The sequence below is a fragment of the Carcharodon carcharias genome, chromosome 5, assembly GCF_017639515.1.
Source record: "Carcharodon carcharias isolate sCarCar2 chromosome 5, sCarCar2.pri, whole genome shotgun sequence".
NCBI lineage: Eukaryota > Metazoa > Chordata > Chondrichthyes > Lamniformes > Lamnidae > Carcharodon > Carcharodon carcharias.
Genome location: NC_054471.1, coordinates 70,705,150 through 70,722,160, shown reverse-complemented (window position 1 = coordinate 70,722,160; position 17,011 = coordinate 70,705,150). Strand labels below are relative to the sequence as shown.

Below are 17,011 nucleotides of genomic sequence, written 5' to 3'. Positions count from 1 at the left end.
ATCCAGGACAAAGCAGCCCACTTGATTTGACCCCATCCACAAACAAACAAACATTCACTGTCTCTACCACTGACACACAGTAGCAGCAGTGTGCACCATCTACAAGATGCACTGTAGAAATTCACCAAGGCTCCTTAGACAGCACCTTCCAAACCTACGACCACCAACATCTAGAAGCACAAGGGCAGCAGATAGATGGGAACACCGTCACTTGGAAGTTCCCCTCCAAATCACTCACCATCCTGACTTGGAAATATATCGTCCTTCCTTCACTGTTGCTGGGTGAAAATCTTGGAACTCCTTCCCTAACAGCACTGGGGGTGTACCTACACCACATGCACTGCAGCGGTTCAAGGAGGCAGCTCACTGCTACCTTCTCAAGGGCAACTAGGAATGGGCAATAAATGCTGGCCTAGCCAGTGACACCCACATCCCATGAATGAATAAAAAAAATTAAAAAAAGAAATGAACATGGTGTGGCATTGGAAGCCACACTACAGATCAATTTAAGTTCACGTATGAGGGAAGTTCAAACATGAGGGAGATAGTTATTCCTTCAACTCCCAGGAAGATCCTGGTGGACATATTGGAAAAGCAAAGCCTAAATCCACTCCACGAATGAACGGAGTGAACATTGCCTTCAGAAGGAACAGGACCAACCCAGGTTGCTCGAGTAAAGGAAACAATTTGGTGATAAAGAGAAATTCAACTCGAAGGAGCGCAAAAAATGAATCAGATGGAGACAACCAAGTGCCAGAAACACAGAATACTACGATTTAGCTCCAAACCAACAAGGTCTGCCCAAAGCAACTGAACCTAACATTCCTCCAAATGTGACGAAAATGAGATCTGGAAGAATAGTCAAGCCTCTAGACTGCCCGAATTTATTAAGTCAGAGAATTGGAGCTTTCAGGGTTGGGGGGGGGGGGGTGGGGGGGTGACCGCTATGGGGAGTGGGAGATGGGGTAGCAAAGAAACAGTGTATTGCAAATATGTTGGGTAGAGACTTGGGGGGAGATGTGATATAAAGGTGTTCAGCATATCAAGAGTTAATATGGGACTGCCGAACAGTACCACCACATTGTGATGTAGAGTCACATGATAGTAGATTATCTGTAGAGAGGTTGGCATGAAGATAGCACCTCGATAGGGCTATACCTTGGAGATATGTATATAGTTGTGTGTTAACAATGCGCTTTTCATGTTCAACCACACAAACCTCGAGGGTTGATTAGGGTAGTGCAGTTGATGTTGTTCAGCAGGCATGTAACAAAGTACCACATAATACATTTGTTAGTAAAATTAAAGGCCATGAGATTAATGGTATAGTGGCAGCAAATACACAGCATTGGCTCAGGGATAGAAAGCAGAGAGTTATGATGAACAGTTGTTTTAAAAAGGGAAGCATACAGTGGTGTTCTTTAAAGGTCGATATTAAGACCATTGCTCTATTTTAAGTATATTAATGATCTAGACTTGGGTATACATAGCATAACTTCAAACTTTTCAGGTGATATGAAACTTGGAAATGTAAAAAACAATGATGATTGTAGTCAACTTTAGGAGGACATAGACTAGTGAAATGAACAGGTACATGGCAAATAAATTTAATGTAGAGAAATATGAAGTGAAGCATTTTGGTAGGGTGAATTAGGAGAAACATTACAAAATAACTGCTACAATATTAAATGAGATGCAGGAACAGAGAGACCTTGGAGTATACAGTAGAGCAGTAGGGTACAGAACCATAAATAAGTATGAGTTGTGAACTGGAATAGGCTATTGAAGAGCTGGATGGTGGAAGCAGATTCAACAGTAACTTTCAAAAGGGAATTAATTGGATCAATACTTGAAAGGAAAAAAACTGCAGGCTATGGGGAAAGAACAAGGGAGTGGGACTAATTGAACAAAGTTCCAAACAAAGATTTGTTTTTATCCAGCACAATCATGATGGGCTGAGTGGCCTCTTTTACTGTTGTGATTCTAATCACGGATGACTGGATAACTGTAAGAGGCAAATCAGGGACACTCAAATTTAGTGCACAGAACTAATCTGCGGGGGGAGGGGGAACCAGTTTCGAATCCTCATCTTATGATCGAAAAATAAAATCAAGAATTCATTGTAATTATTATTTAAAACGCCATTGCAAACTCTGGAATGAAACAACTTAGTCATTAACAATTTCAATTTTATGGTACGCTGCACATCTCCCTAAGCCTCATATTGACCAGCACGTCCCATTTATCGTGAATGCCACGTCTGAATTGTAACTTATTCAGCAACATCACGCGCCTCCTGGCAGCTGTCACTCACAGCCCAGGGGCGGGGCGGGCGTGGAGAGTACGCGTCTGCAAACGTCTGCCCCCCGTGGTCCGGAACATTCCACAACTCGAGTGCAAGACGGGGTGCAGTAGCGAGTGGAGGCGGGACCGCGGAGGTGGGGCTGAGGCGTGGAGGCAGGGGAGAGGGGGCGGGGTAGATGTGCGCGCGCGCGAAGGGAGGCAGGGAGATCATCGATGCACGTGCGCGACGGGAGACAGCGCGTGGGGGTAGAGAGGGTGCCAATGCGTGTGCAGGGTTGAACGCGAGGGTGGCAGTGCGTGTGCGCGAGGATTGGGCGGGAGGATTGGGGGGGGCGGGGGGGGCTCAGTGCGCGTGATCATGGGTTGGAAGGCGGCTGTCAGCGCGCGTGCATTGGACGAGAAGGAGTCTGCGCGTGCGCGGGGAAAGGTAGCGCATTTTGGCGGGGGAGGGGGCTGTGCGTGTGCGTGTTGCGTTGTCCGGTGACATGGCGGCGGTGGCGGCCTAAAATCCCCGTTACCTCGAGTAAACTGCAGACACAGCGCGGGTGAGCCGTGAGCAGCATGGCCAGGCACAGAAATGTCCGCGGACTGAAGTATGACGAAGGTACTGAGCACCAGCAGTATCGTTGGTAGCTTTACTATCAGATTCCAGTGTGTGGTTGTCCGCTCGGGCCTTAAATCCCGCTTTACTCTCGGAGCAGGAGGGCAGCCCAGCTCAGTTCTGGGCCTTTTTCCACCTCTGATTTAACCGGAGAATTTAAAGTGGCCATGGTGCAGATGGGTGGAACAATAATCATTATTAGTGTTTGTTAAATGATCATCCGACCCGACGTTGATTTTGTGTTAACCCAGTGAAACAGTTGCTGCACACAGCATCACAGAATTGTTACGGCGTAGAAGGAGACCATTCGGCCCATCGTGTCTGCACCGGCTTTCTGAGCATTTTAACTTAAGTGCCAATCTCCTGCCCGTAACCCTGCACATTGTTTTTGTTTAAATACTCATCCAATACTCTCTTGAAAGCTTCAATTGAACTGCCTCCACCACACTTCCAGGTAGTGAATTCCAAACCCTAACTACTAGCTCTGTGAAAAAGTTTTTTCTCACCTTGCATTTACTACTTTTGCGCAATACTTGATAATTGTGCCCTCTGGTTCTTGATCTGTTCACGAGCGGGAACAGTTTCTCCCTGTCCAGACACCTCATGATTTTGAAAACTTCTATCAAGTCTCCTCTTAATGTTTTCCTCTCCAAAGGGGAACAGTCCCAACTTCTCCATTCTTTCCTCATAACTGTATTGTCTCGTCACTAGAACCATTCTCATAAACCTTTTCTGCACTCTCCAATGTGTTCACATTCTTCCTATAGTGTGGTGCCCAGAACTGTACATAAAACTCCAGCTGAGGTCTAACCAGTATCTTATCTAAGTTCATCAAAACCTCCCTACTCTTGTACTCTATGCCCTTATTAATGAAGCCTAGAATACTGTATGCTTTATAAACAGCTCTCTCTAATTGTCCTACCACCTTTAATGGCTTATGTACATATACACCCAGGTTTCTCTCTGCTCCTGCACACTATTTAGAAAAGTATCCTTTATTTTATACTATCTCTCCATGCTCTTTGTATCAAAGTGTATCACCTCACACTTCTCTGCATTGAACACCATCTGCCACCTATCTGTCCACTCCTCCAGTGTGTCAATGTCCTTTTGAAGTTCTACACTGTCCTCACAGTTTACAATTCTGCCAAGTTTTGTGTTGTCTGCAAACATTGAAATTGTCCCCCAAACACCAAGTTCTAGATAATTTTTTTTATATATATATATATATATATATATCAGGAGCAGCAAGGATCCCAATACTGACCCCTGGGGAACTCCATTACTTCTTCCAGCCTGAAAAATACCCATTACTCTCTTCTTATTCCTCAGCCAATTTTGTATCCATGTTGCTACTGTCCCTTTTATTCCATGACCTATAACTTTCTACACAAGCCTGTTGTGTGGCATTGTATCGAACGCCTTTTGGAAGTCCATATACACCACATCAATGGCCTTGCCTCATCAACATCTCTGTTACCTCTTCAAAAAACTCCAGCAAGGTATTTAGATACAAATTTCCTTCAACAAATCCATACTGACTCTTCTAAATCAATCCACATTTTTCCATGTGACTATTAATTCTATCCTGAATAATTATTTCTAGAAGTTTCCCCACCACTGAAGTTAAACTGACTGGTCTGTAATTACAGGGCAGATCTTTACAACCTTCTTTGAACAAGTCCTCTGGCACCTTTCCCAAATCCAGGGAAGATTGAACATTTCCCAGATGATGCTAGGGGTACACTTAAAAAAAAAGCTGACATATTATGGTGCTAACTAAAGTTTTTTTTTACGAGAAGGTGGCAGGACATTGAATTACTAGTTACAATAATAACTGATTAAACATGAAGAAGCTAGGGTAAATTATTTTACAGGTCATCACAATACAGCTTTACTTCATTACTTATGATGCTTATTTCAGCTATATTGGAAGTAACATATACCGTTGCACATTTAGATTCAACAAGGTGGTGTCAAGAACAGTATAACAGAGTGGGTAGCACTTTTCAATTTTTCATATTTTTCTTTTGGGTCTTACAGAAATATTTTTATTGTACAAATGTGCAGTGAAGTTTTTCAACAATCCTACAAGCCTGACACATATCTAGAAATTTTACAACCTTCCTCCCATTTGCGGTACAATTTACTGTATGCAATAATCTAGGTAGACTACTTTTATATATGTGCCTTTTTTTTAAATGAAGCTTAATTTAGTTGTGGCTGTTATAGCGATAACAAGCCATGTTATATTTTTTGATTCAGCAATCTTTGTGGCCAGAAAAGCTTGATCTTATCACCAGGCTTTTTTCATGTATTAGTGTTATTGGAAATAATTTACTTGAGCTAATAAGATTCCTGATCTTATCACCAGGCTTATTTCATGTATTAGTGTTATAGGAAATAACTTAGTTGAGCTAATAAGATTTATGTTGTGTTAGATCTCTTAGATCATCATGATTGTTAGCATTAGTGCTATTAGCACCGCAGCCATATGAACATACAAATTAGGATCAGGAGTAGGCCACTCAGTCCTTTGAGCCTGCTCCGCCATTCCATAAGATCATGCTGATCTGAATGTGACCAACCCCACATTCCTGCTTACCCCTGATAACCACTTGATGGCTAAATGATCAAAAGTGTTCCTTCCATTGCTATTACACTGTGTAGAATGATCTCTTCAGATACAAAATTGGAAGGGCAAAATCTATAATTGTACTGCTGGGCCATTTTCATAGGTGAATTAGATGTGTGAAAATTATACACATTAACTATTATGCCCTTTTGTGAGTCTCCCCAAGCCCGGGTAAGGGTCCCATGCTCAGGGTTAAACACCATGGCCAACGGTGGAACCAGCAAATTTTCATTGGTAATGGTGGAAGAGCTAGTACCTTGAGGGACAACAACTGCTTACAGGTGGAAAATACCTCAGGATGAGGGCTTGTGTTTCCTTTAAGCACATATGAGGATGGCAACTCCAGTTACCCCAAACCAGGGGTAATTGGAGTTGAAAATGGGTAGCTCTTATGAACAACTAAAGGGGAAAGTGGTGTGATGAAATTAGTAGAGGGCCTGCAGATCACCGCTATGTGTATATGTTTTTCTGAAATCTATGCTTAGTACCGTTGGTGTGGTAGGAAATGGGCTCATATCTGATTTCACACACAAAAGGTTTTTGATCTGGACCAAAACTTTATCAAGAAGTTGCTGAGTGGAGTTAAGTACTATCCCTTGTGGAGGGAAAGAAATTGGCAGGCTTGGACTGTTATTGAATAGTTGTACCATTGCATTGAAAGAGGTCTTGAAACAAGTTGTCAGCTGGTTCTTCATTTTACTTTTAAAACTGTGACAAGTTGCTTAAGTGGATATATCCTCTCTCTTTGGCCTTGCAAAGCCATGCAGTATTCCTTTGATGTCATGGACGGAATTTGTGTTTCATTTCACTGCCCATGATCAGTATGTTTGTGTAAGAAGGGTGTGTTTTCTTATCCTCAGAGTAAGAATCCCAATTAAACAATTTCCAGCAGCAAGCGTTTTGTGAGTTTAAAAATAATGGTGAATTATTTATTATCACACAGTTGTCCTGGAAATTAAAACGTGACATCACACACAATCTCTCATGCGCACAAACATTAGATACAGTTGAAGGTAAAACAATATGGTTGCAACTTATAATTATCCCCATTTCTTTTGTGGCAGGCCTGTAGTTTCTTAGATGCAGGTGATCCTTTAAAGTTGAAGTGAAAGTATGGTTGTTGCAGGACACCACTAGTCACACGCTGTCAATTAGAGTACCTGCTCATGATTCCTGCTGTGTTTCCTGCAGTTCAGCCAGTTTACTAACCAAGTCAATAATTTTGCCTTCAAATCACATGAGTTTCAACTTCAGCAGATGTGTAAAAGGACAAGCCTAAAGGCACTGTATCTGAATACAAGAAGCATTTGCGATAAGGCAGACAAATTAACAGTGCAAAGAGATGTAAACGGGTATGATACTGCGATTACGGAGACATGGCTGCAGAGTGACCAAGGCTGAGTACTCAAGTGTATTCGATATTTTGGAAGGACAGTCAAAAAGGAGGCGGAGTGGCGTTATTAGTTAAGGTTGCCATCAGTATAATAGTGAAAGAAGATATTGGCTCAGAAAATTTAGATGTACAATCAGTCCAGGTGGAGTTAAGAAGCAATAAGGGGCGAAAATATTAGTGGGCGTTGTCTATAAGCCTCCAAATAGTAGCAATAAGGTAGGGGATTGTATTAAATTGGAAACTAGAGATGCATGTAACAAGGGTGCTACAGTAATCACAGGTGACTTTAATCTACATATAGACTGGGCAAACCAAATTAGCAATAATATTGTGGCGTTTGAATTCCTGGAGAGTGTGTACAAGATGGTTTTTTTTAGACCAGTGCATTGAAGAACCAACTAAGGAACAGGCTAACGTCATTTTGTGCTATGAGATGGGGTTAATTAATAATCTTGTTGTGCGGGGTCCTTTAGGGCACAGTGGCCATAACATGATAGAATTCTTCCTTAGGTTGGTAAGTAGTCCAATCCAAAACTGGGATCCTAAATCTGAACAAAGGAAACTACAAAGGTATGAAGTGTGAGTTGGCTAAGATAGATTGGGGAACTTCATTAAAAGGCATGATGGTCGATAGGCCGTGGCTAATATTTAAGGAATGAATGTCTGTATTGCAGCAGCTGTATATTCCTTTCTGGTGCAAAAACACAACAGGAAAAGTGGCCCAACCATGGCTAACAAAATAAATTAAGGATAATATTAGATCCAAAGAGAATTCATATGAAGTTGCTAGAAAAAGTAGCAAGCCTGAGGATTGGGAGCAGTTTAGAGTTCAGCAAAGGAGGACCAAGAAATTGATTAAGAGGGGAAAAATAGAGTCTGCGAGTAAACTTGCCAGGAAAATGAAAGAGGACTGTAAAAGCTTCTATAAGTATGGAAAAGAAAAAGATTGGTCAAGACAAATGTATGTCCTTTACAATCCAGGACAGGAGAATTTATAATAGAGAACAAGGAAATGGTTGAGCAATTAAATGACTATTTTAGTTCTGTCTTCATGGAGGAAGACACAAACAACTTCCCAGAAATACTAGGGAATTGAGAATTTAGTGGGAAGGAGGAATTGAAGGAAATTAATATTACTAAAAAGAGCAGTGCTGGAGAAATTAATGGGACTGAAAGCTGATGAACCCTCAGGACCTGATAATCTACATTGCAGGATACTAAAGGAGGTGGCCATTGAAATAGTTGGTTGTCATCTTCCAAAATTCTGTAATTTGTGGAACAGCCCTGGCAGATTGGAGGGTAGCAAATGTAACTCCACTATTTAAAAAAGGAGGGAGGGGAAAAAAAATGGGGAATTACAGACCAGTTAGCATAATATCAGTGGAAGGGAAAATGTTGGAGTCTATATCATAACGGATGTGATAACAGGACATTTAGAAAATATCAATGGGATTAGACAAAGTCAGCATGGATTTATGAAAGGGAAATCACATTTGACAAACCTGAAATATTTTGAGGACGTAACTGGCAGAAAAGATAAGGGAGAACCAGTGGATGTGGTGTATTTGGATTTTCAGAAAGCATTTGATAAAGTCCCAAATAATAGGTTAGTGGGCAAAATTAACGCACGTGGGATTGAGGGTAACATGTTGGCGTATATTGAGAATTGATTAGCAGATGGGAAACAGAGAGTAGGAATAAATGAATTTTTTTCTGAATGGCAGGCGGTGACCAGTGGGGTACCGCAGGAATCAGTGCTTGGGCCCCAGCTATTCACAATATATATCAATGATTTGGATGAGGGAACCAAATATAATATTTCCAAGTTTGCTGATGACACAGAACTTGGTGGGAATGTGAGTGAGTGGCAAGGAAGATGTTAAGAGGCTTCAAGGCAATTTAGACAAGTTAAGTGAACAGGCAAATATATGGCAGATGCAGTATAATGTGAATAAGTATGAAGTTATCCATAGGAAAAACAGCATGGCAGAATATTATTTAAATGATGATAGATTGGGAAATGTTGATGTACAAAGGGATCTTGGTGTCCTTGTACACCAATCACTGAAAGCAAGCATTCAGATACAGCAAGCAGTTAAGAAGGCAAATAGTATGCTGGCAAAAACAAAAAATACCTGGAAAAACTCAGCAGGTTTGACAGCATCTGTGGAGAGAAGCACAGTTAACGTTTCAAGTCTGCATGACCTTCAACAGAACTAAGGAAAAATAGAAAAGCGGTGTTATGTAAGCTGGTTTGGTGGTGGGGGGGGACAAGAAGAGCTGGATAGAGGGCCAGTGATAGGTGGAGGTAACTAAAAGATATCACAGACAAAAGGACAAAGTGGTGTTGAAGGTGATCTTATCTAAAGGAATGTGCTAATTAAGGGTACGAAGCAGGATGAGCAAGTTACAGATAGCCCTAGTGGGGGTGGGGTGGGGTGAAGGAATCAAAAAAGGCTAAAAGGTAGAGATAAAACAATAGATGGGAATACATTTAAAAATAATGGAAATAGGTGGGAAAAGAAAAATCTATATAAATTATTGGAAAAAACAAAAAGGAGGGGGAAAATCGGAAGGGGATGGGGATGGAGGAGAGAGTTCATGATCTAAAATTGTTGAACTCAATATTCAGTCCAGAAGGCTGTAAAGTGCCTAGTCGGAAGATGAGGTGCTGTTCCTCCAGTTTGCGTTGAGCTTCACTGGAACAATACAGCAAGCCAAGGATGGACATGTGGGCATGAGAGCATCGTGGAGTGTTGAAATTGCAAGCGACAGGGAGGTCTGGGTAATGCTTGCAGACAGACCGAAGGTGTTCTGCAGCGGTCACCCAGTCTGCGTTTGGTTTCTCCAATGTAGAGGAAACCACATTGGAAGCAACGAATGCAGTAGACTAAGTTGAGGGAAGTGCAAGTGAAATGCTGCTTCACTTGAAATGAGTGTTTGGGCCCTTGGACGGTGAGGAGAGGGGAAGTAAAGGGTCAGGTGTTGCATCTTCTGCGGTTGCATGGGAAGGTGCAGTGGGAGGAGGGGGTTGAGATGTAGGGGGTGTTGGAGGAGTGGACCAGGGTGTCACGGAGGGAACAATCCCTACGGAATGCAGCTGGGGGGGTGAAGGGAAGATGTGTTTGGTGGTGGCATCATGCTGGAGTTGGCGGAAATGGCGGAGGATGATCCTTTGAATGCGGAGGCTGGTGGGGTGATAAGTGAGGACAAGGGGGACCCTATCATGTTTCTGGGAGGGAGAAGAAGGTGTGAGGGCGGATGCGCGGGAGATGGGCCGGACACGGTTGAGGGCCCTGTCAACCACTGTGGGTGGAAAACCTCTGTTAAGGAAGAAGGAGGACATGTCAGAGGAACTGTTTTTGAAGTGGCATCATCAGAATAGATGCGACGGAGGCGAAGGAACTGAGAGAATGGGATGGAGTCCTTAACAGGAAGCGGGTGTGAGGAGCTGTAGTCGAGGTAGGTTTGGGAGTTGGTAGGCTTGTAATGGATATTGGTGGACAGTCTTATCACCAGAAATTGAGACAGAGAGGTCAAGGAAGGGAAGTGTCAAAGATGGACCATGTGAAAATGATGGAGGGGTGGAAATTGGAAGCAAAATAAATTTCTCGAAACATTAACTGTGCTCCTCTCCACAGATGCTGCCAGATCTGCTGAGTTTTTCCAGGTATTTTTGTTTTTGTTTTTAAATAGTATGCTGGCCTTCATTGCGAGAAAACTTGAGTACAGGAGCAAGGAATGTCTTACTGCAGCTGTGCAGGGCCTTGGTGAGACCACATCTGGAGTATTGTGTGCAGTTTTGGTCTCCTTACCTAAGAAAGGATATACTTGCCAGACAGGGAGTGCAGCGAATGTTTATCAGACTGATTCCTGGGATGGCAGGATTGTCGTATGAGGAGTGATTGGGCAGCCGAGGCCTGTATTCACTGGAGTTTAGAAGAATGAGGGGGGATCTCATTGAAACGTATAGAATTCTGATAGGGCTGGACAGACTGGATACAGGGATGATGATTCCTTTGGCTGGGGTGGTCTAGAACAAGGCATCACAATCTCAGGATATGGGGTAGACCATTTAGGACTGAGATGAGAAACTTCTTTGCTCAGAGGGTGATGAACCTGTGAAATTCTCTACCAGAGAAGGCTGTGGAGGCCAAGCCACTGAATATATTTAAGATGGAAATAGATAGATTTCTAGACTCTAAAGGCGTCAAGGAGGTTGGGGAGAGAGCAGGAGTATGGTGTTAATAGAGGATCAGCCATGATATTGAAGGTAGAGCAGGCTCGAAGGGCTGAATGACCTACTGCTATTTTCTTTGTTTCTATATCTCTAACAATCTCTTATGAAGGACTTTAATAAAATGCCTTCAGGAAGCCCATATAAATAATATTCATAGATATTCTTCCATCCAAAATTCAATCTTATTAACCAGGAATGAGCTTCCCTTTACGGATCCATGCTGGCTCTTTCTGAGCGGCTAAAAACTTTCAAACTATTCAGTCACCTGATTCCTAATTATAGACTATCAGAATTTTCCAACAGTAGATGTTAAGCTATCTGGTCTATATTTTCCCTGGTTTCCCTCAGTTATTTTAGTAGGAGTGATAGAAGCACAATTTTTCACTTTAAAAGTATGGTTTCCAAATTGAGAGAATTTTGGAAGGTTATAGTTAGGGCCTCTGCAATGTTCCCACCTACATCTTTTAAAACTCTGGGATGGGAACTGTCTGATCTTGTCGATTTGACGCTCTTTACCATTAATTTCTCCATTACTATTAATGTTAATTTTGTTCACTTCCGGTCCCTGTTTCAATAGTACCATACATTACGACGTATAAGCTGACCGAAAGATAAAAGCAAAAAACTGTGGATGCTGGAAATCCAAAACAAAAACACCTGGAAAAACTCAGCAGCTCTGGCAACATCTGCAGAGAGGAGCACAGTTAACGTTTCGAGTCTGAATGACCCTTCAAAAGAACTAAGTAAAAATAGAAGGGAGGTGAAATATAAGCTGGTTTAAGGAGTGGGGGGGGGGGGGGGGGGGGGGGGGGGTGGGACAAGTAGAGCTGGATAGTGGGCCAGTGATAGGTGGAGATAACCAAAAGATGTCACAGACAGAAGGACAAAGAGGTGTTGAAGGTGGTGATATTATCTATGGAATGTGCTAATTAAGGGTAGAAAGGACAAGCAAGGTACAGATAGCCCTAGTGGGGGTGGGGTGGGGTGAAGGAATCAAAAAAGGCTAAAAGGTAGAGATAAAACAATGGATGTAGGTGGGAAAAGAAAAATCTACATAAATTATTGGAAAAAAAAGGGGGGGGGGGAATCGGAAAGGGGGTGGGAATGGAGGAGAGAGTTCATGATCTAAAATTGTTGAACTCAATATTCAGCCCAGAAGGCTGTAAAGTGCCTGGGTGGAAGATGAGGTGCTGTTCCTCCAGTTTGCATTGAGCTTCACTGGAACATTGCAGCTGGTCAAGGATGGATATGTGGGCATAAGACCAGGGTGGAGTATTGAAATGGCAAGCGACAGAGAGGTCTGGGTCATGCTTGCGGATTGGTCTGTCCAGTGCATTTGGTCTTTCCAATGTAGAGGAAACCGCATTGGGAGCAACGAATGCAGTAGTCTAAATTGAGGGAAGTGCAAGTGAAATGCTGCTTCACTTGAAATGAGTGTTTGGGCCCTTGGACGGTGAGGAGAGGGGGAGTGAAGGGGCAGGTGTTGCACCTTCTGCGATTGCATTGGAAGGTGCTGTGGGAGGGGGTTGAGGTGTAGGGGGTAATGGAGGAGTGGACCAGGGTGTCCTGCAGGGAATGATCTCTGCAGAATGCCGCCGAGAAGTGGGGGGATGGTGGGGGTGGGGTGGGGGGGGTGGTGAAAGGAAGATGTGTTTGGTGGTGGCATCATGCTGGAGTTGGCGGAAATGGCGGAGGATGATCCTTTGAATGCAGAGGCTGGTGGGGTGATAAATGAGGGCAAGGAGGACCCTATCATTTTTCTGGGAGGGAGAAGAAGGGCGGATGCGCGGGACGTGGGCCTTGCTTGTCCTGCTTTCTACGCTTAATTAGCACATTCCATAGATAATTTCACCACCTTCAACACCTCTTTGTCCTTTTGTCTGTGACATCTTTTGGTTATCTCCACCTATCACTGGCCCTCTATCCAGCTCTACTTGTCCGTTCGCCCCCCTAAACCAGCTTATATTTTACCTTTCTTCTATTTGTACTTAGTTCTGTTGAAGGGTCATTCGGACTCGAAACGTTAACTGTGCTCTTCTCCGCAGATGCTGCCAGATCTGAATTTTTCCAGGTATTTTTGTTTTTGTATAGATGACCGTATTTTTTTCATACAGAATAGATGCAAAATTGTATAGACCAATTCTCCCCTTTACAGCTACGCAATGCTATACTCAGTAGTAGTTGGCCTCAAGCTTTCACCCCAGAAATGCAAATTTTACATACCTAAGTTGGCACATGGAATCAAGCATGTGATATGGGCAGTGTTGCGAAGTTGATGTGCAGGAGTTTATGTCATGCCCACAGATAGCAGACTGTGCATGGCATGGCAAGTGACGAACAGAAATGGGTCCTCTAACGAAATGAGTGAAGCATGAAGCTACTGTCATGCTAAAAGTCATAACATTTGCTAAGTTGTCAAATAACTATACTGCAGCGAGGGAATTCGGTTTAAGTGAAAAACTGGTGTGCAAATGGAGAAAGAAGGAATCGTCTTGAAGAACCTCAACACAAAATGCACCATCAGAACAAGGACCTGGCCTGATCTTGAGAAGCATGTATCAGAGTGGGCCCTCAAAAATTGTTGGAATAGTTACATTGTCACCAGAAATACAATGTATACACATTTAGTATACACACTTAAGTGTGTCAACTCAAACCCCGAGTCCAGCAAAGATTTCAGACCAACAGCAATGTTGTGGCTGCTTTTTTTAATGAAACAATTTAGTCTTACGGCAGAACACCAAGATCACTCAGACTACCAAAAGATCTCAATGCCAAAATTACTGGTTTCCAGTGATTTATCTCAGACAGTGGCAAAAACACGAGTATCCATTAAGCCATATCGACAACATGAATGAAACGCACATGAATTTCAGTATGCCCAGCAGCTGGACTGTGGGGTGGAAAGGTTTGAAAACTGTTCTAGTGAAAGCCACAGGACATGAGAAGACAAGATGCATAGTGGTACTAGCCTGCATGGGTGACGGAATGAAATTAAAGTCTATGATCATTTTCAGACGTAAAATCATACTGGACGTCAAGTTCCCTTTAGGAATTTTCATGCATGTCCATGATGATGGCTGGATGGGTGAAGATGGAGTGAAGTTCTGGATCAGTGATGTGTGGAATAGCCATCCTGCTGATCTACATAAAGAATGCAGCTTATTAATGTGGAACATGTTCAGATCCCATATACCTGATCAGATTATAGGTGCCAGTGAAGAAATAACACCCACATTACAGTCATTCTTTGGAGAGACAGTGGCATAGTGGTAATGTCACAGGACTTTTAATCCAGAGGCCCAGGCTAATACTCTGGGGACATGGGTTCAAACCGTACAAGGTCAGCTGATGGAATTTAAATTCAGTTAATGATAAAAAATCTTCCATGAATCTATCATCGATTGTTGTAAAAACCTATCTGGTTTACTAATGTTCTTTAGGGAAGGAAATCTGCCATCCTTGCCTGGTCTGGCCTACATGTGACTCCAGATTCACAACAATGTGGTTAACTCTTAATCGCCCTCTGAAATGGCCTAGCAAGCCTCTGAGTTCAGGGGCAATTAGGGATATGCAACAAATGCTGGCTTTGCCAGTGATGCCCACATCCTCTGAAAGAATATATTTAAAAAAAAGTGTCAATAGTTCAGCCTTTGGATGTGCGCCACAACAAGCTGTTCGAGGATCAGATTCGTGTAGAAGGATGATTGATGGAGGAAAAAACCCTTCACAAAGAGTGGAACTATGTGTGCAGCCCCGCTCGATGTTTTGTGTGGTTTCCTTATCAAATCGTGGGATGCTGTTTGTCCACAAGCTGTCATCAGATTCAAAATATGCAGAATACCCAATTCAGTGGATGGAGGGGAAGATGATTTGTTGTGGAGGGATGATTATGAAAGCAAAAACACCACATCTGATTCAGAGTGGGATCCTTATGATGATGCCACGGTCAAAGTGACTCAGAATGAATTTGATGAACTCTTTATGTCGGATGCCGAAGACGATGCTCTTAATGGCTTTAAAATGTTTTGATTGTGGTTAAAGTTTTCTTTGTGCAATTTATTCATTGACTAAACCATAGCACATTAATTTAATATGAATTACCAGTGTTATGCTCTTTCATATTTCAAAATGGTGGTTCATGTTTTATACTCCGAGTAAGTTGACCCCCTTTTTGAAAGAATGTTTGGAGGCTTCAAAAAATGTGTTATACACCACGATCTACGGTAGATGCCATGGGATGTCTGGCATGCTGACCTCTTCCTCTACTGTAAACGTTGACAAGGGGAAAGGGGGTTAAACTCAAAAGTCAGAGCGCTCTGGTTGATGGATTTGAAGAGTAAGGTAAAGCGGAAAAAGTGGTGTATGACAGATGTCAGCTTGGTAATATGCGGGAGAAGCAGGCAGAATATAAAAAGTACAGAGGAGAAGTGAGAAAGGAATTGAGAGGCAAATAGACAGTGCAAGAATAGATTGACAGCTTACATGAAAGGAAATCCAAAGGTCGTCTTTGGAAACGTTAATAAAAAGGCTGTCAGAGAGGCACTGCAGCTGATTAGGAGCTAAAATGGAGATTTACTAGTGGAGGTAGAAGGCATGGCTGAGGTACCTAATGAGTACATTGCATTAATGTTTACCAAGGAAGAGGACTTTGGCAAAGCTCTAGTAAAGGAGGAGATTGTTGGGATAATTCTTGAGATAAAAATAGATGAAGAAGTGGTACTAGAAAGTCTGAGTACTTAAACTGAATTAGTCACCTGGTCCAGATGGGATGTATCATGGGTTGATGAGGGAAGCGAGGCTAGAAGTTGCAGAGGAACTATGTAGAATCTTCCAATCATCTGTAGATATAGGGGTGGTGCCAGAGTCCTGAAGGATTGCAAACGTTATACCCTTGTTCAAAATTGGAGAGGGATAAGCCTAGCAATTACAGGCCAATTGATTTAACATCAACATGTAGAAACAATGGCCAGAATTTTATATTTGTTGGGCGGGCTTGGTGGGAGTGGGCGGGGGCGGTTGGGGAACCGCCAGCGATCGGCTCCGCACCGCGATTTCACACGGGCGGGCCAATTAAGGCCCTCCCTGCGTGGATCGCGAGCAGTAGCACTGAGCACTATCTGTGCAGGTGGGGGAAGAAGGGAGAGTTGGGTCTAGCGTGCAAAAGAGTGCCTCAGGGAGCTTGAAGCGCTTGTTAAAAAAAAATAAAGACATTAAAAATTTAATGGAACATGTTCCTTTGTGACTGTGTCACATGATTTGGGACATGTTTTTATTTTCAAAATAAAGGTTTTATTTAATTAGTATTAGCTTTAGGAAACCTCATCCTGCTCATGGACGAAGTTTCCTAAAAAACCTAAAGGCCACTTGGCCATTTCACCTGATTGCCAACCATAAGGTTGAATGGACAGCATAAAATTCAATTTAATTACCTTGTTAATGGCCTTAGTAGGCCTTTCAATTATCAGCGGGTGCGTCACTGATCCTGGCGTGCGCCTGCCAAATGAAATATTGCGTAATTTCGCGATGATATTGAGACACGTGTCGAATGTAAAATTCTGACCAATAATCTGGAAGAAAAGTAATAGCTACTTAGGCAAACATAGACCAATAAAGGAGACCCAGCATAGATTTGGTTAAGGGTAAATAATGTTAAACTGATTTGATTTTTTTGATGCGGCAACAGAGGGTGAATGAATGCAATGCAGTTAATGTGCAATTGGACTTTCAAAAGGCATTTGTTACAGTTCTACGTAACAGGATTGTTTGCAAGACCAAAACCCATGGCCTAAAAGGGGCAAAGCAACATATTCAGAATTGGCTAAGGGATAAAAAAGA

At 42.6% G+C, this 17,011-nt stretch overlaps 1 protein-coding gene across 4 annotated transcripts in view; it reads left to right on the top strand.

The window, feature by feature from the left end:
* The first annotated feature begins 2,740 nt into the window (after positions 1-2,740).
* The window catches only part of hbs1l (HBS1-like translational GTPase), a 169,485-nt gene continuing 155,214 nt past the window's right edge, over positions 2,741-17,011 (top strand). For 3 of the 4 annotated variants that reach the window (XM_041187497.1, XM_041187495.1, XM_041187496.1), the window contains exon 1: positions 2,752-2,908. In XM_041187497.1, the coding sequence (XP_041043431.1) occupies positions 2,866-2,908 (43 nt within the window). In that variant the 5' untranslated portion in view covers positions 2,752-2,865. Of the gene's footprint in view, positions 2,909-17,011 lie in introns of all 4 variants that reach the window. The other variant, XM_041187494.1, reaches the window with a different exon arrangement.